A 23,933-nucleotide genomic window follows, 5' to 3' on the forward strand; every position below is an offset into this window, starting at 1 on the left:
GGCTGTGGGCTGGTTTCCTTCCACCCCCACATCTGCTGATGAAAAGGGGAAGTAGGGCTGGGCTCTGGCCACAACCTCAGCCAAGGAACTTCCAACAACAGGTGGGAAAGCAGCATGCCTAGGGTCCTAGAAACCCCCAAGTGGGACTGGTTGGGTGGGGCTGCCTTTGTGCTGAAACTTCAGCACGTCCATCAGAGGATTCTCAAGGGGGAGATGCTTGGTTGTGGCAGGTTGGAGGATTCCCAGTCTGGAGGAGATTGGGGTTAGGAGCTAAGGTAAGATTGCTGGGAGTTGGGTGGGAGTCCCCAGTGGGTGATGGCTGGGTCCTCTATGCCCACTGCCCTGAGATGGGAATAGGTAGTACCTAATACTTAAGCTTACTCTATGCCAGGTGCCAGGTGTTCTAAATGCTTTACTTCCAGTAATGGTTTTACTTCTCCACAATAACCTTCTAAGACAGGTACTATTATTATCCCATTTTACAGATGGGAAAAGAGAGGGCAAGAAGATGGCAGAGATGGGATATAAATCCACGCAGTCCGGCTCCAGAGTCCTCGCTGTAGCCATCTTGAGGCCTTGTGGCCTCTCTGATAACGGGCCAGGAGCTGGTCTGGGGGCTGGAGAGTAGATTCCTGGCTTCCAAAGGGGACTGGGGATCCTATGCCCCCACATCCACTGCTTCCTTCTTCTGACCCGGTTTCCTGGCAAGTGCGGCAGAGGCGCTGTGGCAGGAAGTCCTGTGGTCATGGCCCCCCAGAAGGCAGGCTCCGCCAGGATGGGGCCCCTATGCCTCCTCCTGACTGCCGTGCTGCTCCTGGCCCAGGCGGCGCCGAGGAAGGCCTCTCAGCACTGCAGCCGCCTCGAGTACTGGAACCCTGACGACCTGTGCAGTGGCAGCTGCCCGCAGCGCTTCGGGCCGCCCCCTGCTCGGGTAAGGAGCGGGGACTGGGCGTTTGCATATGTTCAGGCGGAGTTAAGGGGTGATAGGGAAGGGGGAAGGGGCGAGGTCTGTGGGGTGTGGCCCGTGAGGCTTGCTTCGGGGTAGGGGCGGTGGGCCGTACGTAGACGAAGGGGGGATGGGGGGCTGAGCCTGCGAAGAAAGGGACAGTGTGAGTTAAGAGGGTCATGGTTAAGGGGTGTGGCCGGTTAGACAGGCGGGAACCAGGAGGCGAGGAAGAGGTGGGCGGGGGAATGAAAGGACTGGGGCCTGTGTAGAGAAGGTTGGGAGACTGGCAGGGCTAGTGTGTGTGTGTGGGGGTGGTGGGGAGGAATAGAGAGGTGGGCACGTCCGCTGATAGGTTGGGTGAGTACAGTGCAAGGGGCGGGGACTGCTGGGATAGGACAAAGGGGAAAGCACGTACTAGCGCAGAGGAGGCAGGTTTGGCGGCTGCACGTGAGACGCTGTGTCCCACCAGACTGAATTTTCGGAAAACTGCCGGCCGGATGATGCGGGCAATCACGTAACGCACCCCTTCAAAGAGTGTCCTCCTGGGCAGTGCAACCCCAACACCGAGGAGCTAGGTAGCCCTTGTGGCGGCGGAGCAACGGCCCCCACTTCCTTGGGGAGCCGCGGCGGGACCCGGAGGCGCGGCAGACAGGTGCTGGTTGGGCTCCGGAGGGCCTGGGCAAGGTGCAGCCTGCCGGAGTGGGGCGGGGGCTGGGGGCGTGGCTTGGGGTCGGATGGGCGGGGTCTGTATCAAGGGAAGGGAGGGTTTAACCTAACTGAAGAGGATAGGGATGGGGGCACAGTATTAATAGTATCAGGGGTTAAAGGAGTCGGGGTGGGAGGGCTGGATCAGGCGGGAATGTGGCCCCATTGAGGGATTTAAGGATGGGAAGTTTGTGCTGAGGCAGGAGTAGGGCATGCTTCCCACTTTATTTCCAGAAGCCAGTCCCTAACAAGGAGCCCTGCCCCCTGACACGTGGAAAACTGAGCGTCCTTAGTTCCCAGGAGCCCAGCTCACCGGCGATCCCCAGTCTCCCGTGGACATCTGAGCACAAAGTCCCTCAGCAGGCCTGGCCGAGTTGGAGTTTTGACCTGTCCCTGGTGCTGGTTCTGCTCGTGACCTCAGCAGTAATCCTCCTGCTCGCCCTGCAAAGGCACCGCCGTCGCCACCACCAGGGGAAAGCCGTCCAACACCCCTATCCTGGCTTGGTTTGCAACGACCTGAACACCCACATCCTATTCTCCTTGCACTCGTCCCCTCCAGGCTCCCTGGAGGCTTCAGAGGCAGGGGACTCAGGGAAGGTCCCTCTGCCTCCACTCCTAGGCAGGGGTTAGTTGAGGATACACCAAGGAGGTGGGGGAGGTGGGCTGGAAGCTTGCGCCTCCTCCCCTTCACCCCTCCCTTTGTCTCCTAGAGCTGCCAAGTCTGGAATCACAGCCGCTGTCTCGCCTCCTGGATGAGCTGGAAGTGCTGGAGGAGCTGATCGTGCTGCTGGATCCTGAGCCTGGGCCAGGTTGGGGGAGAGCCTGTGGCAGCACTCGACACCTGGCTGCAAAATATGGACTGCCTGCTGCCTGGTCCACTTCCGCCTACTCCCTGCGGCCCAGTCGCTGGCCTCGGCGGGCCGTGATGGAGATGGTGGTGGCAAGGGAGCCCTCTGCCTCTCTGGGCCAGCTTGGCGCACACCTGCCCAGAGAGGGTGGGCAGATGCACTGCGGGTGCTGTCCAAGCTTGGCTGAGCTGGGGCCTGCCCGGCCTAGTACCCGATAAAAATAAAGTTTCCATTGAAGTAAGTGCCTGCTGTCCCTGGGCCTCATCACGGGTCCTCTTAAAATAGTCTTAATTGGGCCAAAACCCAACAGACATCCTCTCACTCCCCTCCCCATTCAGGGAATGGGCCAATCCCACCACACACACAAGACCAGATGTGGGTTACCTCTGGGCAACCAGGGTCCCCTCTGAGAAATGGCCCTGCTACCCTTGGGAGGGTTCATCTATAGGGACCCATGAGTTCTAACTTGGAATAGGTGTTACATTTATGCTCTGAGCCTTAAGAGACCCCCACAGTTTACTTCTAATTCTGAACGATGCCCTCTCGCCTTCCCTGGCTCAGGATGAGTGTGGGGCGCAGAGGAACAGAAGCTCCTACCTGCCCCCAGCACCATACAAATGGAAGACCACCTCTCCAAACATTGACAGACTTTATTGTGGGGGGTTCCCACCTGGGATCCCACCCTCTTAAATAAAAAAGTGCATAGAAAAGGAGGGATTTAGAAACTTTTGTACAATATCTACATCCTGGGCCCCCAGGGAAAGAAGGGGGCGATTGCTGGGTGGGCTGGAGGGGTGGAGGCAGGGCCCTTGCCACCTGCATGCCCACATCCACCCTGAACATGAGGGTGGGGTGAGATGCTCTGGGAGGGACGAGGGGCAAGATGGCAGCGGGGGGCGTGGCAGGCAGCCACAGCTTCAGTTAAGGAACCGACGGCAGCGCTTGGCGCCACAGTTGCAGGGCAGCTTGTTGCTGGCATCCTCAATGGGGAACTTGTAGTCATAGGTGAGCTCCTCGCCACGCAGGATGCGGCGCAGGGCGAAGATGACGATGTGCTTCTGGCCCTCCACGTGGATGACTCGAGAGAAGCAGTTGGGCTCACACGAGTGGTTGATGAAGCGGGCGGCATTGCCATGCATGGTGGCATCCACCACGTCAAAGTCATCCATGCGGAACATGTAGCACCCAATGCCCTACAGGGATAGGGTGGGGCAGTCAGGGGCTCTGTTCCCATGGACCACACAGTTTCACCCGTCTCATTCCCATCGCCTGGCAGAGCCTACCTTCCCATCATAGAACTTCTCCCGCTTGTCAGTCAGCACAGAGCGAATGACAATACCAGAGTACTCAATGACCATCTCGCCGGCATCGATGTTGCGTTTACAGAACAGGCCCCGCCCGTGGATGGCAGATCTGCAGGGTTGCATGGGCAAGGGGGAGGTCAGGGGGCAGGGGGACAGAACCAAGGCAGTCCCACACTAGGGCACCTATCCATCCACCCAAGGGGCATCCTCCCCCCGACCCCACTGACCTGTAGACACCCACAGCCTCTTTGGATGTCTTCTTGAGGTGGCGAAAGCGCATGGCCATGGGCAGCTCCAGACTGGTGGCGCGTCTGGTGGGGGACGGCAGCGTCACACAGGTTGGTACCCAGGAATGACCTCTCTTGCCCCGATCACCCTCTTTTGGACCTTTCCAGACCATCTCCAGTACCCTGGCCTGCCCTCCATACCTGGTTGACCTGAGCTGCACCTCATCCTCTTCCTCGTCACAGGTGGCTCCCTCAGGGAGCACCCGGTGCTGGGAGGCCAGGAAGTTGAACATGTCAAAGGTGCACTTCCTGCACGTGGGAGGGAGGAAAGGAAGAAGGTTCACACCGATTCTTCCAAGAAGATGCTACCCATCTATTCTCTGGCCCGGGCCTGCTGCCGGTAGGGTAGGAGCAATACTGCTACTACTGAAGACACAGCAAAAGGGGAACAGATGAAGTTCATTCTTCTGATGTGAACTCTAGGAATAACTTCTGGAGTGGCCTAGTATCTTCTCCTCAGACCTCAGTTTCTAATCTGTAAAGACTTAATTCCCACCCTTGAGAACTCCTATAGGGCTACCCCGACTCAGGCACCACACCCCAGACCTCTCACCGGAGATAGACCTCAGCGCGGGCTGCCCCATGGGGATTCAGGGGTGGCTCCTCCTGGCCCTCTCCCTGCTGGTGGTAGCGGAATTTATAGTGCTGGCAGCGCTGAGCTCCGGGCAGTTGCTCTGCCAGGAAGATGACAGCATCGTGGTGGATGCCCAGGAGCCTTGCCCCACTCATTCCTGGGGAGAGTCAAAAGTGAGGACACGTAAGTCATGTCGGAGGCCCATCCTGCCAACAGGGAGTCATCCCGGCCCCCAGCATCCCTGTGAAACCCCTCAGTTACCACTAAAGGAGAGATGTCTGAGCCGGGCATGCCCTCGGGCCTCTTGCACCTTCTCAATCAGAATTCTCCATGCCCCTGGGGAGAGGGCAGGGCCAGAGCTGTCAGGATGGTGTTCTACGGGACACCTTCCCTCCCTGTCAATGCTACTCCCAAACTCACCCTCCAAGCTCTCGGCCTCCACGCTGAACCCATCCTCACTGCTGATCTCGAAACGCAGGTGTGGGCCAGCCCGTTTAGGGGCCTGGTTCTCTTTGTCCTCTGGGGATGGAGGCTCTTCCTCAGAGCTTGAAGCCTCACCTGGTCCCAAGGAGCAGATCAGAGTTGGTGAGGGTCACCCCTCCTGGACTCACAAGCCCCTGGTTCCCCTCTGCCCTTCCTTCCTCCCCGCGTATAGGCACAGTTGCTAGGTCTGAGGGCCTTCCTCCTGCAATGTTTGCCCAGTGAACCCTAAAGAATGGACATTATTTTTTCTAGAGGGCCTACAGTCCCTTTACTGCAGGACATGCTTATGGCTCACTCAAACTCAGTCTACCGTAAATGCCGATCTACTCCTCATTTTTCTGCATCTCACACAAAATTTAAAATACTGGAGAACTACTATATTTTGCACATTTATTTTTCTTATGTGCACCACATTTCTGTAAAGATTACCAGTATATTATTATAAAGGCCCATACTCACAGAATCAAGTATATGTACACTATGAGGGATTTCTCAGGGGCTAAAAATTTTAAAGCTAGAACAGATAGGACTAGCTGATACAGGTGAGGTGGATGTGAGAGAAAACAGGGGTCAAGGACAATTCTTGAGGTGTGGAGCCTGAACAATTGGAAGGATAAAATGCTCACTGACTGAGATGGTTGGTGAAGGTGAAGGAGAAACGAGTTTGGGGTGAAGGTCGAGAACTGTTTGGAACATGTTGAGCCTGAGATTCCTCTTAGAAAACCTCCCATTTCAACTTGCTTGTGGAGATGGCGAACAGGCAGCAGGATATAAGAGCCTGGCTAGTGATTTGGGGGCTATCAGAATTAGAGATGGGGTTTAGAGCCAGGAAGCTAGACAAGAGCACTTGGGAGTGAGTGGAGATTAGAGAAGTCAAGGCCAGGGCCCTGGGACACACCAAAGCTGACAGGCTGGGGCAGTGAGGAGGCACAGCCATAGGTGAGGAGACGGCTGGGGTGCTGGAAGCCAGGAAAGGAAGTGCTTCAAGGAGGGAGGGATCAGCACACCAAATGCTGCTACTGGCTCAAGCAGGATGTGGACTGAGGCCTGACCATTGTACCTGGGTTGAGTGGGGTGGGGGGCATACGTTTGAGTGGAGCATACTTTAGGAGGGGCAGGAGTCACACGGCCATACTTTCTCCCCACAGGACTGCTCTGGGCCAACCTGCCTATATGCCCTTCCAGCCCTAAGCAAGACTCTAAACCTAACTCTTGCCGTGTCCCCCACATCATCTCCGGGCCTCGCAATGCCCTAGGGTCCACCTCTGACTTCTGCCACCTTTCCCCATCCTCACTTCCATTCTGTTCCCTGAGCACAACCACAGAGGCCTCGCCTGGGCACACTCTCACTTTCTTCTTTCTCATGGTGCTCATCCTAAGCTAGAATGCGCTTGTTAATTATGCATCTGTTTCCTCTAGCAAAATGTGGTCTGGTCCCTATGGGCAGGGACCTGTCTGTCATGGTCACTGCCATAGCCTCATGCCATCTCCGACCCCTGTAAGTAGCCTTTCAGTTAAACAGTCTCAGTCTACTTCATTCCACTTCCATACTCAGCAGCTTAGCTCTACATAATGAGAAAATCCACACATCTGGACAGGACGTGGGACCACAAGGAATTCCGAGCCTCAGGCTGCTCAATTATCAGCTTACTTGGCTGTAGCCTACTCCCTCTCCCACTGCCCTCCATGACCAACAGAGCACTGCCCTTCCAGCTTCACTGAGTCCATCAGCCAGAACTGCTCCACGTGCCCCCATCCTGCATACTGATGTCTCGTATCTCTGCAAGTACAGGCATAACTCGGAGATACTGCGGGTTCAATTCCAGACCACGGCAATAGAGCGAATATTGCAATAAAGTGAGTCACACAAATCTTTTAGTTTCCCAGTGCATATACAAGTTATGTTTATACTATACTGTAGTCTAGTAAGTGTGCAACAGCATTATGTCTAAAAAAACAATGTACATACCTTAATTAAAAAATACTTTATTGCTAAAAAAATGCTAAACATCATGTGAGCCTTCAGGGAGTTGTAATCTTTTTGCGAGAGTAACAGCAAAGATCACTGATCACAGATCACCGTAACAAATAATGAAACAGTTTGAAGTATTAAGAAAATTACCGAAGTGTGACACAGAGACACAAAGTGAGCAAATACTGTTGGAAACATGACGCTGATAGACTTGCTCCATGCAGGGTTTCCAAAAACCTTCAATTTGTAAAAAATGTGACAAAGAAAAAGGGCAATAAAACGAGGTATGCCTGTACGCCTTCCTCATGTCCTTCCCTCCATCTCAGGGGTCTCTTATGCGAACCTGACCGCTATGTCTCCTCCCACCTCCTTTTCCATCCACGAGTCCCCTCCACCCTCATTCTTGCTTTTGCTGTCACAGCCCTCACACCAAACCCCTCTGAGCTGCTCCCACCAACCCCCAACCCCCAACCCCCACCCCAGACTCTTAACTGAGCTTTTTGGCAAGGTGCCTGACTGCTGTTCTGGCTTCCTCGTCAAACACTGTTTTCAGTTCTGGACTCGGACACAACATCCTCCCTACCCTGTGCCACCTGCCCAGACAGTACACCAATCCTAGACCCCACATGCCTGGTGTTGTGTGTGGCAGTTGGCACTGCTGACCACTCCCTTCCCTGAGCCGCTGGGACACCACCCGCCTCTGATCTCCTTCCCACTGTTCTTGTCCTTCCTCTGGGTCCTAGGTGGGCTCCATCCTCTGTGGATGATCCCCAGAACTTCATCTCTGGCTTTACTAGGTACCTAACCTCTGACCCTGGTACACTAGCCCCTGAAGCCCTTCCTTGGGCTCTTGGGCACACTGAACAGGCATGTGTCTGTTTCTGACACAGGCCATAAGCTCCCAAGGGTGTCTCTGTAACTCTAACACCCAGCCTCAGGCTTGTACCCAGGTAGGTGTGCAATGTGCAACACCCAGTGCGTTGTTTTTTTTTTTTTTTTTTTTAAGTGGACCAATTCTGTATCTGTGAGTTACTCAGCTGAGGCAAGCACAGGGAAGGATGCAGTGAGAGGGAAAGGCTGGCCCCTACCTGAGTAGTGGTGCCACTGGGACTCAAGCAGCAGGTCAGGGGGACCATCGGGGGCCCGGGGAGGAGCACCTTCTGGAAGTGGCAGCAGAGGGGACTGGTCCTGGAGGGGCCTGTGAGGAGAGACCTGTCAGAAGGAGGAAGCGACAGAGGTTCCAGAGCCTCCAGGGAAAGGAGGCTGGCCACTCACCTCGGGCTTTCCCCCCAAGTGGGCTCCCCAGGATCATCCAGGTCGAGAACTCCACGCACAGTGGGCGTTTTCATCCTCACTCGGCTAGACCTGGTGCGGGGTGGACCGTGAGAAGGCTGAGGTGCCTTCTCCTGCCCACCTTTCTCCCACTCCGCAGCCTGGGCACGCTCACTCACCCGCTGCCACAAAGCCCTGGACCCTGGGGGGGGTCCTCCGAGGACTCTCCATCTTCCTCCAGCCGGGGAGTTTTGCTTGGGGGAGGCGCTGGTGGGGAACGGCCAGAGAAGGTGGACACCCTTTTGACGCGGATGGCCTGGCGGGGCGGGCTGGGGGGCCCACTGCTCAACACCAGCGTCAGTGGAGGGGGGGGTGGGGGAGGGGCAGGGCGGACCACCCCTACAACTGGCAACACACCCAGCAGGGGTCCTGGGGGCAGAGTCCAGGAAGCAGGGGCCGTGGGGGGGATGGGAGGGGGCAGAGGTGGTTGCTTCACTGGGGGTGAGACAGGTTCACCCTCCCCTGCCATCTTTACGAACACTTGCCCCAGCTTGTTGACAAGGATGATCTTGGATGTGGCAGGTTTGGGGGGCTCGGGGGCAGGGCCCAGGCTCAATACCCGGACCCCTGGGGCCCCAGGGAGCCAGGCAAACGTCCGGGTGGGGTCAGCTGGGCTAGGGGGCAGGCCCTGAGGGGGCTGGCTGCCATTGGCCAAGGGAGGTGCTGGGGGGAGTGGCTCCTCTCTAGGCCCAGCGCCCCCCTCCCCAGGCCCCCCTAGGTTCTTCAACACAAAATCCACGATTTCTGACGGCAAGTCCTCGGGAGGTCGAGCCCTGTCCCCTGCAGCCCCAATGACCCCAGCCCGGCCTGCTCCTGGCCCTGAAGGTGGAGTCCCCTGGCCCCGAGGCTGCTGGACTGCCTCGGCCTCGCTGTCGGTGCCATCATCCACTCCGTCCAGCTGTTCAATGCGGGGGGCTCCAGGGAGGGCTCCAGGGGCCAGGGCAGGGCCAGACACCACAGTCACAGGGAAGTGGACGTAGTGGGGGGTGGGGCTGGCCTCCTCCTCCGAGCTGTCCCCTGGGCCCCCGTGGCTGCTCCCCACTGCCCCTGCAGCCACAATCTCTTCCTGGAAGGGCTCGGTCCCCAGCAGGCTGGCCGCAAAGTCCAGGTCAGCAGCACTCAGTCCTGACACCACCTCCATGTCCTCAAAGTCTGGGCCCAGGTCTTCAGGGGGTGGTGGAGGAGATGGGGCCCGGCCAGGGGGAGCCAGCTCCCCTGAGGTAGGTGTGAGGGCTCTAACGACTGAGGTAGGAGGGGGCACCCTGAGCTGAGGAGAGGTTCTGAGAGGGGGAGAGGCCCGCCGCGATGGTGGCAGCCTGGAAGCCAGGGGGCTGGGACGACGGGAGCGTCTGGGGGGAGCTGGGAAGTCCGGGTCTCCCACCGTAGGGATGTGGTGGGTCAGAGAAGATGGACTTCCTGTAGGGGGAAGGGTCAGGGTCAGCCAGGAGCTCCTGCCTCACCCTGCCCCACCCCTCTCCCAGACACTCCCAGGTACTCACCAGGGGAGGGCAGGGGTCCAAAGGAGACACCCCCCAAGGGCCTCCGGGATGGTGAGTAGTTGGGCACTTTGATTCGAGCCCCCGAGAAGGAGCGGGGGGCTGGAGGAGGGGCGCTGCTTGGATCCGGCCGAAGTGGGGGGTCCTGGCTCTCAACGGGTGAGTGGTGCTCAGGAGCTCTAGGGATAAGGGCACCTGTATCTGGTGGGGGGTCCACATGATCTGGGGGCTCTAAAGAGGCAAGAGAATGGCATCATGGATGGCAGGGGCTCTTTGTGAAAGCCTCCCCTCACATACCCTTCGTTCTTTTGAACCAACCGTACCTTCTCTGCCTGACCCCTGAGCTGGGGACAAGGCGCATGGGTTCCGAGTCATCACCCAGGTCCCAAACCCCTCTGCGGCTTCTGCAAAACCTCCACACACACCTGGGTCAGAGTTCCTTTGTGACCCTTCCTCACCCATCCTTTGCCATCTCCCCACTTGCTGGCTGCCTACTGCTGATTCAGGCCCCACACATGGCCAGTCCTACCTGCTCTGCACATCCTTGCCACATCAAATGCATCCACCCCGTCCTGGCGCTTGCGGCTCCCCATTACCTGGCTCCACCCAATCTGTGCAAGCTGATCTCTGCTGCCTCCTCCCAACACTTCCTTGTTTCCAGCCAGGATGGCTGTACCCTCCTCCCCTCTCTACCCTGTGTCATGCTCCAACCCAGAACAAACACCTTACCCACAAGCGCAATCCAAATCTCCTCCTCCTCCCATTTGGCCCACAAGGACCTCTCCCTCTACCTATCTCCAAGCCCATTCTTTGCTTCGTGCCATCCAGCGCTCAGCTACATCCCTCAGTGCTAGCACAGTTGGGAAGGTGCCAGTTTGGGAAATGAGCAGATTTAGGCTTGAATCCTGGCTCCACCACTAGGTCACTGTGGAGAGCTACTGCCCTCTTTGAGTTGTACAGAGGAGCTTACACCTTTCTCAAAGGGCTGTGGGGAGCATTACATAAGCACGCAGCCCCAAGTCAGGTGGCCATAAATGCTCCCTACATTTGTGCACAAGCAGGTAGCATGGCGCTCTCCCCTCAGCGTCCTGGGAGACGCTGAGCACAGCCCCCGCACACTATGCGCAGCCGTTAAGTCATCTCAAGCTACTGCCATTACAACAAGTGGAACAATGGCAAGCATCCTGGGGTTTCCTTAGGGCACAAGAAGAATAAGGGTTGGTGCGTAACTGTTTGGGGAGGGCAGCACTCAGGGAAGAAAATGAAGGAGTTCCCAGGCTGTACCTGAGGAAGGGGCGGGGCTGTGCACAATGGTCTGGTTCTCCTCTGCCGCCTCCAGGTGAACCGGCTCTTCCCTCGGCCCCCATGGCCGATACTCCAGAATTCGACACCGATACCAGCAGCGCCGCCGAGCATCTACTGTGCTCCAGTATAGACGGGAGCACCTGAGGGGTGGGCGTGTGGGACAGGAGGGTCAGGACAACTTAGGAAACAAGATCCAGTCCTGGAGACCCCCCTGCCCCACCAATGTCCCTTGGGCTGCTCACTGGTAGCCAATGGGGAAGAGCCGTCCCTCGCAGTCTGAGAGGTCAGACAGAGTGCCCAAGGAGTCGATTCGGATGGAGCCTATGGTGCAGAGGAGAGGTCAGGAGGGTGGGCCCAGGCAGGGTCAGGAAGACCAGGGTAGAGAGCAAGCTGCTTACCAATGAGCACATTGATGGCATCAGGTTCAAGCCCCGTCAAGAACTTTCGCTTGAAGTTGATACCCTCAAAGTCCACATAGACTCGGCGGAGAACATCAAAACCGTCAGGGGTCACGATCTCCTGGGAGGGGGGGTGGCAAATGGGGTTGCTGGATTGGTGGGGGGTGAGGGGGATGCGAGGGAAGGCTCTGGAGGCAGAGACTGGTCAGTCAGGGGCTTGACTAAAGGACTGGGGGCAGGGGGTAAGGGAACAAGGAAGAGACACTGAGAGGCAGCTGGGGCCAGGCCTGAGGGGCTACGGAGCTCCCTGAGTGGAAGAGGAAGAGAGTGCAGTGGGGAGCTGTCTCCCCCAGGGTGCGGGCCAACCTTGCCATCCAGCAGGTCTGTGTGTTTCTGGCAGAAGACTTTCTTGTCATCCTGGAAGATGCAGTAGCTGGCCCGGGCACACATGAAGTGGAAGTTGCTGAGGCAGGAGGAAAGGCAGCAGCCCACCGTGGCTCCAGGCTTCAGGCAGAGCTCACAGCGCTGTGGGGGGAAGGGGATGCTAAAGGGGGAAGCCAGTGACCCGAGCCAGGGTCTCACACTCAGCATCATTGTCCTTGAGACTCTGCTTGGGCCCCTGACTAGCCCAGCACCTCACCAAGCAAAGGCACTCACCAAACATTACCTCTCCCCTAGCTGCATCCAGGGCCACGTACACATCAAAACCATTTCAGACTGTTTGAAACAGAATTGCAGTAGGAAAAAAAATAACAAGAGCTAAGGCTGAGCGTGGCATTTACCTTACCATCTTCCTCATGCTGTTCTAGCATGGAACCTGTATTATTTCATTTCATCTTCACATCTGCCCTCCGTGGTACATCTCTCTATCACCCTTCTTTCTGAGGGTGAGCTGGAGACGTTCTACAGTACCTGACTCAGGTTCGAAACTGGTAAGGGGGATTCTAACTCAGGCTACACCTCACCTCATAGGGATGTAATAAGAGCTAAGTGCCACACTGTATGGAAAGCATCTGGCACAGGTTTAATCAACAGGATTCAACAGACTAACTTTTAGTCTCCCAGGCTTCAGGCCCATATTACGACCAGAGAGCACAAATAGGAAAAGAGCTGCTGTCACTGCAGCACCACAGTGCTGGGACAACCAAGAAAGGTACCTAGGACCAGCAGTGGAAGGACAAGCTGTGGCAGAGACTAAACAAGAGCTGTCTCCGAGTGGAGGACGGCCCCGAGGACTGCCCACCTCTCCAGGCCCATGCCCTCACCATCTGCCTCCCTCGAGCCACAGCAGCGTGCACGTTCTTGAGGGAGCCGTCGTTTTCTTCGAACACTTCGGCTGACCAGATGGCACAGTTGACGTGTGTCCACTCATTCTGCCCGATGTACAGAAGCCGCCCCGCCTCCTGGGGACAGAGGAGGGTGGCAGGAGGGGAGGCCCCAGAGACCAGACCCCACAGCCTGGGCTTCATGCAGTAGCCCTCACCTTAGAGTCTGCATCCCCATATTTGAGGCACAGCGCACACTGACGGGGGTCCTCCAGGTGTGAGAAAGCAGCTGAATCCTTGCCCTGGAAAGCTGGAAGGGGTGTGGGAAGGAAGGTCCAAGAATGAGGACCTGGAGCCTGGCCCACCAACCAAGGGATCTGGCTTCCAGCCCCGATTTCCCAGTACCTGTTGAGGGATCCCCTGGAGGCTGCCCAGATTCTGGGGTCTCTGGTTCCTGCTGCCTCCACTGAGCGTAGACATGGTCCAGGGAAGGGGGCAACACGGCATTGGGGAGGACTCCGCTGTGGACAGGCAGGGTCAGCCTCTGACACGCCTTTTAACGGGGGGTGGGGGCTGCACTGGGGCCCACCCACAGTATCAGCCTGAACATGCCATGACACTCTCTGTCCTCTCTCTACGTGGAATTTCTCTCAGTCTCCCAAACAAGCCAGGCTCTCTCATGCCACCTTTGGCCCACGAAACACTGTTCCTCATGCCCGGAATACTTTTCCTCCACTTCTCAGCTTGGATGTCACCTCTCCGGGAAGCCTCAGGCCCTAGGCTCCTAGGCAGGCGCCTCCTCTGGGCTCCCACAGCCCCTGGGTCTCCCCATCAGCGCCCTGACTGTCTGGGTCATCAGTGCCTGCCCACCCTCCCAAACATGGCTCGCCCACTGCTGTCCCCAACACCGCCTTGCATAAAGTAGAACCGAAGTGAGAGTTAACTACACAATCTGAGTCTCTGCTCGTCTAGAGCCACTAGGGACTCTCATGCTGGTTCCACCACCCTCCAGACCCTAACCCTGCTCCTCGTCTCAGTCCAGCTTGACCTTGGACTCCTAGGTGCCCTTGCCTTTGCCCTCACTCCCTGGTTCCCCTCCTGCTACCCAGCCTTGCTCACTTGGGCAGCCGGGTACTCCGTCGCCAGTACTTGGGGTCGTGGGCGTCGAACCAGCCGAACGCAGACTCTAGCAGCTGGGGAGCAGGTTAACAGGATGAGAAGAATTGGCTTCCCCAGGAGAGCTGGCAGGGGCAGGGTCTGAAGGACCCACTCTCTCCTCCCCACTACCACGCTAGCTACCCTCCAGGCATCCCCCAAAGAGCTCACCTTCAGTAGGAGCCCCTTCGTCTGGCCTCCAGCCCGGCGCTCCGGCGTCTCTCCTTCTTCCGAGTGCCTCATCAGGATGCCCACCACATCCTCCATGAAGCTGTGCTGTAAGGGGGTTTGTCAGGACTCGAGCCTCGACCCCAACCCTCTCCTCCTGGCACCCACCTGTTCCTCTCAGTGTCCCACTCACCACGGACTTGTAGTGGCCTTCCTCAAAGCGCTGGCTCACAGCGTGCAGATCACAGGGCCCTGGGTGCAGCTGCTTTCCATCCTGCCCACACTGCAAATAGGGGAAGTCAGCAGGGCTCGTGCTGGGCCTAGGCCCACCCCGTCCTGCCACCTGGGGCCCCAGACCTGGGTGCACAGCAGCAGTGGGCCTGCCACCTTGGAGCTCAGCAGGCCCTGGAGCACCTGGCGCAGGCCCCCCTGCAGGGCCCCACTCAGGGCCTCTCGCCAGCGGGGGTGCGTGGCCCCAGCACACGGCCCACAGGTATACAGCACTGAGTCTGGCAGCCCCGAAAGGATCTCATAGTCTTCATCTAGAACAGACAGGGTAGAAAAGGAAAAAATGGTTTAGGGAGATGTGATGGCTCTCAGTAGCCCCCAGATCACCAAGAACATTTAGCCCTGTCCCCTGAGGGCCTGTGGTGGAAGGTAGAACAGGGATCCCCAAAGGACTGAGGCCAGCCCCCAGGTAATCCACCCACTCACCTGAGAGCCCCTCACACTTCGCGTGCACCCAGTGGTCACACTGGGCGCACTGCATCATCTTGCTCTCGTAGTCGTTGTCTTCATAGCAGCGTGTGCAGATCGGGCAGTAGTTTCCTGGAGCGAGAGGGAGGAAGAGACAAGTCAGAGGGGCTGGTGCCACTAGCTGCCGCTCAGAGTCCCTGCCCAGAGGCCAGCCGTCCCCTGACTGCTGCATGAGCTGCCTCTGTCATGCCCCACTTGGGTCCCTACCGCTCCCCAAAAGCTGGCTGAGGATAAGGCTGCTTTTCTAACTCTGCAGCCCCAAGGCCTCACAAAGGAAAGAGCTTTGCTAAACATGCTGCCTGAGTAAATGAGGAAGCCCAGGTCTTCAAAGAGCTCAGTGGAGACTTGAGGTTCCAGGAGGTATCTCAGGGACCACCACAAGGGTGGGCTCCAGGCCCTCCACTCCCACTGCCCTCAGCGGGAGAGTACTCTGAGTGGAAGGAAAGGCTCCAAAGTTAGAAGAGAGTAGAAAGCCACTAGAGAAGAGTATCTGTTCCAACTGCTTGTCTAGGAACCTGGCCCACTCCCCGGTGGCCCCCGGGGCCCCGGTCCCCTGCCAGGTCCCCACCTTTCTCATAGAGCTGGGTGCACCTGGGGCAGAGGCTGTAATCTCCCGACCACTCGACGTCCCAGTTCTTGCCTGGAGTCGCCCCACAGCTCTTACAACGCACGCAGGCTGAGCAGATCTGGGAGGGCAGGGCGACATTAGGGGGAAAGCCAGACACCGGGCTGGAGCAGTGCGAAGGGGGGATGGGCAAAGAGGAGGCAGGAGACAGATGAGGAAGGATGGGTAAGAGGAGAAAAGGTGTGCAGGAGAGGTGAAGAGGAGGAGGAAGGGAGAAGAAAAGAAGCAGGGCAGGAGAGAAATGAAGTGGGGAGATCGGTAGAGTGAGACAGAAGAGGTTAGGCTAGAGCAGGAGGGGGCTGTGAGCTGGGGGCCATGGAATACATGAGCCCGTAAAACCATTACATACAAATTCTGCACATAAATCTTGTCTACGTGAAATTGTTGAAGAGGACGTGTGATGTTTATCAAACTCTCAGAAGGACCTCCACCCTTCCCCTCCTCCTGAGAGCCCTGGCCTAGAGCAAGTCTGGGGGTGGTGTGCGGCATTAATCAGAACTCCAAAGTAAGGGGTGGGGGCCTCATCTCTCACCCAGTGGCGCCGTTTGCGTGTGGCCCGGGTTGGGTAGCTGGGCCCCAGGCAGGCTGGGTGGTAAGCATGGCGGCAGCGCTCGCACTCCAGGAGGTGCTGTTGGATGTTGGAGAAAGACAGCAATGGCAGAATCTACTGGCACAGGAACACCCCTTCTCTTTCATGCCTCCACTGCCATGGCCCTCGTGCCCAAACCTTGGATCCCCGGCCTTTGCGCCCACAGACATGGCAGAACTTGCAGCGGCGGCAGCACCAAGTGTCATGATGTTGGGGCAGGGGCCGCTCAGCCTCCTCCAGGCAGAATGGGTGGAAAGGGTCACAGCAGACTTGGCAGAACACCAGCTGGGGTGGGGAGACGGAATGACGGGCAGAGTGTGAGGCCAGGAGGCCAGGGAATGTGACCCTGTGGAGAGGGCCCAAGAAACCAGACTTGGGGGGCTGTGAAAAAAGGCAGGGGTCCAACCTCATGCAGGCCTTTGCTGGCACACAGCAAGCACACCATCGGTGGTCCCCCTGGCACGGAGGTGAGTACGCTCAGGCCGCCCATCAGCCACACGTTCTCCAGATCACAATCCTCCTGAGGGAAAAGAAGACAAGGGATCAGAGAGCAGCCAGGAACACAAGCCAGATCCAACCTTAAAGCCCTGGTTTCTCACTCATAATCAACAAGTTTCTTCCCACCGTAGTCCCCGCCACCCTCCCCTGCTCCGTGCCATACCTTAAAATCCACACGAACCCGGTGCACGCCATCAGGGGACTTTTGTTTTCCAGTCCAGCCATTGGGAAAAGAGACAAAAGGGCCAGGGGCCAAAGCATCCTAGGGAGGACGGTGGTGCTCAGAGTGCTGCCAGCCCCACCCTTTACCAACTTGTCTCCTCACCGCCCTCTCCTCCAGCCTACCCAACCCTACCTTGTGCCCAGATCCTACTTGGCCTTCCAGAAGGACAGGCCTGCTTCACCCCCTCAGGACCTGTCCTCTGGCGTGGACACACCACAGCACTCAAGTGAGCCTGTTACCCTGACTTGCCAGGAAGCTCCTTGGGATGGAGCCATGCCTTCCACAGGACTCGGGGTTCTTGGTGTGGGGCTATGCTGACCTTGTCCAGGCGCCTTCGGGCCTTGAGCTGCAACACAGGCTGCAGGGTGGGTTTGCGGGGCCGACTCTGCTCCTCTGGTTCTGGTACTGGCAGCTCTAGGCAGGACACGTGAGCGGTGAGGTTTCCCCCTCTTCTCTGCCCCATTCCCCCTCCTCTACAACCCCCAATTGTTACCTGGATCCCTAGGGCCTTCTTTAACTAGACAAGGTCCACTAAGATGACTTGGGCCTTGTTCAGCAGGCTGTTGAAAACCTCCTGCACCCTGCACCCGTCCTCCCTGTCCACTAAAACCACTCCCCTTCTCTACACTGAGACCGACAAAGCCCTGGGTCTGGGAGTCCTGACCCTTCCACACAAAAGACACAGAACTGACCGACAGAGGAAGCAACAAACAATTCGCACCATTCTCTCGGGGGGTCCGACGCCGAGGAGCAGGGGGACCCCCGGGCTCTGAGTCATCCGAGTCCTCGAAGATATCATAGGAGGGTCGCTGTTTGACGCAGCGCCGGGCTGACTTGCGCTGCAGTAGGAGGGAGTCCTGCTCCTCGGGCCCCGGGGGGGCCACCACCTCCTCCCGGGGCCCCCCAGCTCCCGCCCCCCGGCGTGGGCCTGGAGGACCAGGGGAGGCCTCAGGAGATTCATCGGAATCCCAGGGCAACAGCGTCTTCACTATCGTCCGGCCTGTGGGAACAGGGGACTTAGTAGGATCTGAGCTCAGCCAGGGACATGGGACACTGGGATGGAGAAAAGCCAGAAAAAAATGGGGCAGAAGCAAACAAGCACACGATGGAAAAGAAAAGAAAGGTGGGGGACTGCAAAGATATGGGAAGGAGAGCAAAGAAGACATGGTTTCCTCCGTACCACGAATCTCAGTAAGATTGTGTAAAGAAGTGCTCCTCAAACCTCGTTACCTTTTTTGGCCAGCCGTTCCATCTTCCGAGCCTCTATCTTGTCACACTTCCGGTATCTGGGGAGGGGAGCAGCACGTCACCAGGGTAGGGGACTGGTGGTCTGGGGGAAGAGAGGAAGCTCTCCACAAGGATGCCAATCCCACTGCTCTGCTGGGGCAGGAGGCCTGGGTAACTGACAACCACGGGTGGGAATGCAGGCTGCACCCCAGCTACTCACACACAGCACTGCTTCTTGGTGTTGGGGCCCCCAAACTTGGGCTTGTCCAGGCAGTTGACACAGGACCCACAGTCCTGCACACGCAGGCAGCCCCGACAGTGTCCACACCGTGCCATCCGCATCTTCTTGCCATGATGGGAGGGCAGTGAGCGCCGGGGTGCATGTGCCAGGGTTCCTCCAGACCCCGCAGGCTCTGAGTCTCCCCCAGGTCCTGCTGGCTCCACTTTGCCCCGCCGGGACCGAGATGGGACGCTCTCAGTCTCAGATGCTGACGACGTATCTAGTGCAGCGGAGAGGCCGGGATGGAGCCACAAAGCCACCAGGAGTTCTACCTCATTTCCCTAACCTCCCCTAGATCCCATTCAACTGGCCTTCTGGCCCCCACATTCCCACAGTGCTCCCACTCCAGGTGCTCCCAACACTAAGTGCTAAGACCTAGCACTCCAACCCACTCGCCACCTGGCCCCAAGCACCCGACTCAGCTGCCATTCCCCCAGGTTCTTGATGCCTTCACTTGCCCCCAAACTTGACACAGCTGTCAAATTTCCCAACAAGCCCACCCCTACCCTCCGTGGCGAGGTCCTGCCGATCCCGGAGAGGGAGAGCACTGAGGCGGGGGACATCTTCGGGTACCATGGCCCGGGCCTGACCCAGGGCCACAGCAGCATGACGGCAGACATGTTTGATGCGGGGGCCTTGCACAGGGGACTCTGGGCCCTGGGGGGAGGAGAAAGCAGGAACACATGTGGAGCGCTGCCCCTTGTGGCCCCGCAACCAGCCTTCTTCAGAGGGCCTTCTTCCCACTCCATACCGACGGTCTCTCTCTCTTAGTTTCCATCGATTCATCTTCAGACTTGACAGAACCTCTGTCTGGGATCTGCTTGACAGCCCCCACGACCTCCTCCATCTGCCCTCCAGGGCTTGACTGGTGGGGGAATAAACAGGGTCAGAGGCTAGAGTGTGAGAAAAAATGGGGCCAGGAGACTAGCACTGGGGAGGGATGGGGCCAGGGAAGGAACACAGGAAGCTGGGGGACAGGGGAAGGACTGGCTCTGAAGGTTCCCTGCAATGCTGGAGGGTGTCTAGGGAGGGAACGAGGTTCAGGGGTTGCAGAGAATTGAGGCTGGGTGCAGGGGCCTGGCCCAAGTACCACGCTCACCGGCATCAAAGATGCCACCTTCTGCTGCTGCTGCTGGTCGATCTTGATTAGCTGCACCTTGGCTCTCTTGAGGAGGCTGAACATTTTCTCCTCCACACCAGACAGTGGTAAGGAACCCAGGCCTGCAGTCCGGGCCTTTTCCAGTGGTGGCGGCTGCTGCGGTGGCGGCGGCTGCAGCTGTAACTGCGGCTGTAGTTGTGACTGCTGTGGTGGTAGTGCTGGAGGCAGCAGCTGGGTGTGCAAGGCCTGTACGGGCTGCTGCAGCTGAGCCTGAGGCTGCTGCCCACTGCTTGGAGCTGGAGCCCCAGGAGGCGGCACCTCGGCCTTAACAGGAGTGGCGACCACAGGGGCGAATCGAGGCAAGCTGAGGTGGTTCGTGCGGCCCACTGCCCGTGGCTCAGGCTCAGCTGGAGAGTCATCGGCAGGAGGCGGCTCTGGCTCAGGGGCTTCAAGGGCCCCAAGAGGAGGAGTAGTAAGCACCGATTCGTAGATCTTCAGGTGGGCTTCGCTTGGGGTAAACTGAGGGGCCCGAAGGAGCAGGGGCCTCCGGGACGGAGTGACGGGTGCAGGAAGCGGGGGTGGGGCCGGCGGAGGAGCAGGGGGAGGAGGGGGCAGTTCCCGGGTCAGTGAGGTCCAGCGAAATGTGGGTTCCCTTAGGATGGACCGTCTCTTCTCAGGGAGTGGGGCTGGGGTAGGTGGAGGAGTTGGGGCACGCGGTGGAGACGGGGCTGGTGCTGGTTCCTGGGGGGCGAGTGGGGAGGTGGCAACAGGAGGCCGTAGAGTAGGTGAGACCTCCACCTTTGTGGGTTTGGGCGGGTCTTCATCCATAAATCGCCGGGGCGTCTTGATGACACGGGAAGAGCGGGCACTCACCACAGGCATAATAAACTGCCGGATGTTTTTCAGAAAGGTGGTACTTTTGGGGGCCACAGTGGGGCTGTCTTCCAGAGGGCCTCCTGTGGTGGTGCTAGGGACTGGAGTGGGAGGAGAGGTGCCCTCTGGCCCTGCCCGAGCAGCTTCCCGCTCTGCCCGCTGGCTGGGAGTCAGGGGAGGCCGGCCCCTCTTCCTGGAGCATGTAGCTGGGACCACGGGAGGAGGGGATTCTTCCTGCTCCTCTGGGGCAGGAGGCAGTGGAGGGGATGGTGGGGGCGGAGGAGACACTGGGGGTGGTGGAGGGCAAAGTGGGGATGGAGGAGATGTTGAGCGGGGTGGGAGGGAAGGAGGAGGTGGAGGGGCTGGAGGAGTCAGCGGTGGTGACGGCAGCTTTGCCTCTTCCTTTTCCTCAGCTAGCACCATCTCTTCCTCGGCTGCAGCTCGCTCTTCCTTCTCTTCCTCCTCCTCCTTGTCTTTCTCTTCTTTCTCCTCCTCTCCGTCCTCCTCCAGCTTCTGCTCCTTCCTCCAGCAGGGGCCCTCTCCCTGTCCAGATCCAACTCTTCCTTGAGGGGCATCCTGCCAGCTTTCCTCATGTTGATCTTGACCCTGACCTGATTCAAGTCCCAAGGACAATTGTCCCATCTTCACTTTTTTGGCCTTTGAAACAAACTTGATCACGAGGGGGAGCCCGCCTCGGCCTCGGCCCCTGCCTCCACGGCCTCCTCGCCCAGACTGTCCTCCACGCTTGGGGGTCCCAGGTCCTGGGCCAGGCCCCTCCTTGCACTTCCAGCTGCCAGTTCGGTGTTTTACTGGAACAACAGGAGGTGGGGGCTCAGGTGTGGGGATTGTCACAGCTGCTTCTGCCACCACTACTGCTTGCTGCTTCTTCCTGCAAGGGCCTGCTGACCGTCCTGGGGGCCGCCCCCGAGACCGACGGGGGGTGGAGGACTCACATGCCCGGCTCCGGGGGGCTGGGGGTGCCTGGGCCCTCCGGAGAAGTTCAGTCAGTGCCTGCACCATCCGTTCTGTGCCCTCCTCACCCCGTTTCCGGGCAGGAGTCTTTGGGGGGGTAGGAGCCACATCTGCTAGGCGAGGAGGCGGAAGGGGGGTCGTCTTATGCTTGCGGCCCCGACCTCGGGGGGCTCGACCTAAAAGGAGAATAGGTGTGGGGAGATGGGTCAAGGTAGCCCTGCAGACTGAGGAAGACTCCAGGAGGGCAGGGACTAAGTCTTGTCTGTTTCCCCGACAGCCCAGCCTAGCTTGAGCTTTGAACACAGAACACACTTGGTAACTGATGAAGACTCTAGTTGAGCAGGGAAGAGCTGACATGAAAAGCAAGAATAACATTCCTGTAAAGCTATAGAGGTAGAGTTTCCCCATCACTCACCTCGCTGGGATCGGAGCGCAGAGCGCAGGGAACTGGGGGCCACATCTTCATCTGAATGAAAACCCTGAAACTCCTGATTTAGGGGACCAGGGGTGGAGGGGAGAAACAGCAGTCAGTGCCAAAGCCCTCGTTTCATGTGAGACTCAGGTTCCGAGGAATATCCCCAGCTTCCCCCTTAACATATCCCTATTTACAAAAGAACTAAAAAGACTGGAAAGTGAGGGGAAAAGAAAAGACGGTATCCTCCTAGGGATGGAGGCCGAGGGTATTTTGAACCTGCACCCCCAGTTCCAGACCACACCAGCACAGCCATCAGTGGTTCACTGGTCCAAAGGGAACACAAGAGGGTCTCCTCAGATCAGGCAGTAGGCACTATCCTCAGATTCCCTCATCCTCCAACTGAGAAAAAAGTGGAACCTCTGCTTATACCCTCTCGGACTGTAGTTTCTTCCTGAATGAAAATGGGAATTGGGGCACCCAAGCAGGGTGTGTGTTTGTGTGTGTGTGTGCGCGTGTGTGTGTATCAAGCGGTTTATCATATTATAATCTGCCCTGAGTCCTCAAGTGACTACAAACTGTCCTAAGTAATAAAACGCACACCTTCTTGCCTTTTCTGAGAGACTGATGATAAATCCTGAATTGAACTCAGACCTGCTAGAGTGCCCAGTCTCATCCTGCATTCCATTTCTCTTCAACCTGTGCCCCCAAGAGGAAGCCCTCCACCATTTTACCCTCTCTCCACTTTAAGTCAGAAGAAGAATTGGGGCGCTGGTGAAATCAGGGATGTGTCGGAGGTTATGCGGCCGGGCGGGGCAGCCTGCAGGTAAGAGCCCAGAGAGCCCTAGCCTGGGGTCCACTCGAGCCACGCTGCTGCTGTCAACCACCGGTTGGGCGTGCAGTCTCCACAGCCTCCTAGCCCAAACCTCTCCTGCCCTGGATTTACCAACTACCAAGAAAGATCAGCCCAAGACACTTCAGCAGAACCAGCCTCGGGCCCAAGTGCCCAGCTACAGCCCGGGCTTCTCTATCCACTTTCAGAGGCCTCTTCCTCCGACAGCTCCGTGCAGCCTACCTCCTCCCATGCCTATTTCCAGGGCCCTTTCCCTCCTCAGGAGGCCTGAGGACCACGGTTCCCCACGCCACCCCTCGGGGCCACCCAGACCCCTGGAAGCCCCCCGCCTCCGCCCCGCCCGGCGCTGGGGACGCCTCCGACTGCCTCACCTCATCGTCGGACTCCCCGTCACTGCTCTCCTCCTCCAGCAGGCAGTCCCGGCTCGGGCCCCAGCCCCAGCCCCGGCCCCGGCCCCGGCCCCGACCCCGCTGAATGCGCGGGCCGGCCCACAGGCGGCGGAGCCGGCGCAGGCCCCGGCGGAGCCCCAGCAAACGGAGCAGGGCCGTGTCCTCCCCGGGCTCGGCTCCGCCCGGCCCCGCCGCGCCGCCGCCGCGCCGCAGAGCTACCCGCACTCTTTCGGCCCCGCTGCCCCGTCCGCCGCGGCCCCCGCCCCCGCCAGAACCCCGCGGCCGGCCCGGGAAGCGGCCCCGCGCGGAGCCAGGCCCGGGGCAACTGCCGCCGCCCGCCGCCGCCGCCATCTTGGCACCGTGAGAGGGGCCGGGGAGGCGGGGGGAGGGGCGGCCCGTAAGCAGGGCCGGGGGGGAGGGGAGCAGAGGAGGGGCGGGGCGGCGGCGGCTCACGACAACAACCAGCGCCGCCGCCGGGTTGGCGGGAGCCGGGGGCTGGGCCGGCCGCGCGCGGGGCACCACGGGAGCGGGAGTCCGAGGCCGGCCGGCCGTCACCCTTAGACCGCATCTGAAGCGCATAGACCCCCGCGTCGCGGCGGGAGAGGATGAGGCGCATGGGGCCTCTGGGAAATGTAGTTCGAGCGCCTCGCTCCTTCCCAGCGAACTAGGGCCGCGAGAGCTGGGATTATGGGGTCCTGACCCGACCCAGAAAGCGATCTCCGGGGCCGCCGGGAGATGTGGTTCTTGTCCCAGACTCCTCCCATTGTTCTTGTCGAGGCCAGCGGCCCGTGTGAACTACCACTCCCAGAGTGCGGTGGGCCTCGGACCCTGGGAACACCAGAGACACTGGAAAATGAAGTTCGCTACTGCAGGAGGCGTGGGCTGGGTAAGGGGCGGCG

At 58.8% G+C, this 23,933-nt stretch overlaps 2 protein-coding genes across 6 annotated transcripts; one reads left to right on the forward strand and one right to left on the reverse strand.

Moving 5' to 3' along the window:
- The first annotated feature begins 9 nt into the window (after positions 1 to 9).
- On the forward strand, positions 10 to 2,740 carry IGFLR1 (IGF like family receptor 1). Its single transcript, XM_082437801.1, is given in 6 exon segments — positions 10 to 101; positions 486 to 931; positions 1,416 to 1,598; positions 1,886 to 2,276; positions 2,362 to 2,631; positions 2,634 to 2,740. Coding segments are annotated over 5 exon segments (1,083 nt in total). The 5' UTR covers positions 10 to 101; positions 486 to 745; the 3' UTR covers positions 2,687 to 2,740.
- A 391-nt stretch (positions 2,741 to 3,131) lies between these two features.
- On the reverse strand, positions 3,132 to 23,563 carry KMT2B (lysine methyltransferase 2B). 5 transcript variants are annotated; one of them, XM_082437766.1, is made up of 38 exons: positions 23,017 to 23,408; positions 21,796 to 21,868; positions 21,362 to 21,556; positions 19,536 to 21,217; positions 19,188 to 19,301; positions 18,943 to 19,093; positions 18,377 to 18,656; positions 18,160 to 18,215; positions 17,651 to 17,929; positions 17,249 to 17,343; positions 16,870 to 16,968; positions 16,615 to 16,728; positions 16,347 to 16,493; positions 16,152 to 16,247; positions 15,563 to 15,680; positions 14,953 to 15,066; positions 14,596 to 14,780; positions 14,432 to 14,521; positions 14,242 to 14,346; positions 14,035 to 14,108; positions 13,321 to 13,436; positions 13,134 to 13,225; positions 12,916 to 13,053; positions 12,017 to 12,175; positions 11,651 to 11,771; positions 11,495 to 11,573; positions 11,232 to 11,392; positions 9,951 to 10,178; positions 8,571 to 9,867; positions 8,395 to 8,484; positions 8,208 to 8,317; positions 5,085 to 5,222; positions 4,926 to 5,000; positions 4,644 to 4,821; positions 4,232 to 4,339; positions 4,031 to 4,114; positions 3,783 to 3,912; positions 3,132 to 3,692 (listed from the first exon to the last, which is right to left on the reverse strand). In XM_082437766.1, the coding sequence occupies exons 1-38, from the start codon at positions 23,383 to 23,385 to the stop codon at positions 3,417 to 3,419; spliced, it is 8,016 nt and encodes a 2,671-aa protein (XP_082293892.1). In that variant the 5' UTR covers positions 23,386 to 23,408; the 3' UTR covers positions 3,132 to 3,416. The 5 variants fall into 5 exon arrangements, with proteins under 5 accessions (XP_082293892.1, XP_082293890.1, XP_082293891.1 ...); XM_082437764.1 differs by having other exon boundaries at positions 19,536 to 21,556; XM_082437765.1 differs by lacking the exon at positions 4,926 to 5,000 and having other exon boundaries at positions 19,536 to 21,556; positions 23,017 to 23,409.
- Between the last annotated feature and the right edge of the window lie 370 nt (positions 23,564 to 23,933).

The sequence above is a fragment of the Balaenoptera physalus genome (assembly GCF_965194825.1).
Source record: "Balaenoptera physalus genome assembly, chromosome: 19".
In the NCBI taxonomy this organism is placed as follows: domain Eukaryota; kingdom Metazoa; phylum Chordata; class Mammalia; order Artiodactyla; family Balaenopteridae; genus Balaenoptera; species Balaenoptera physalus.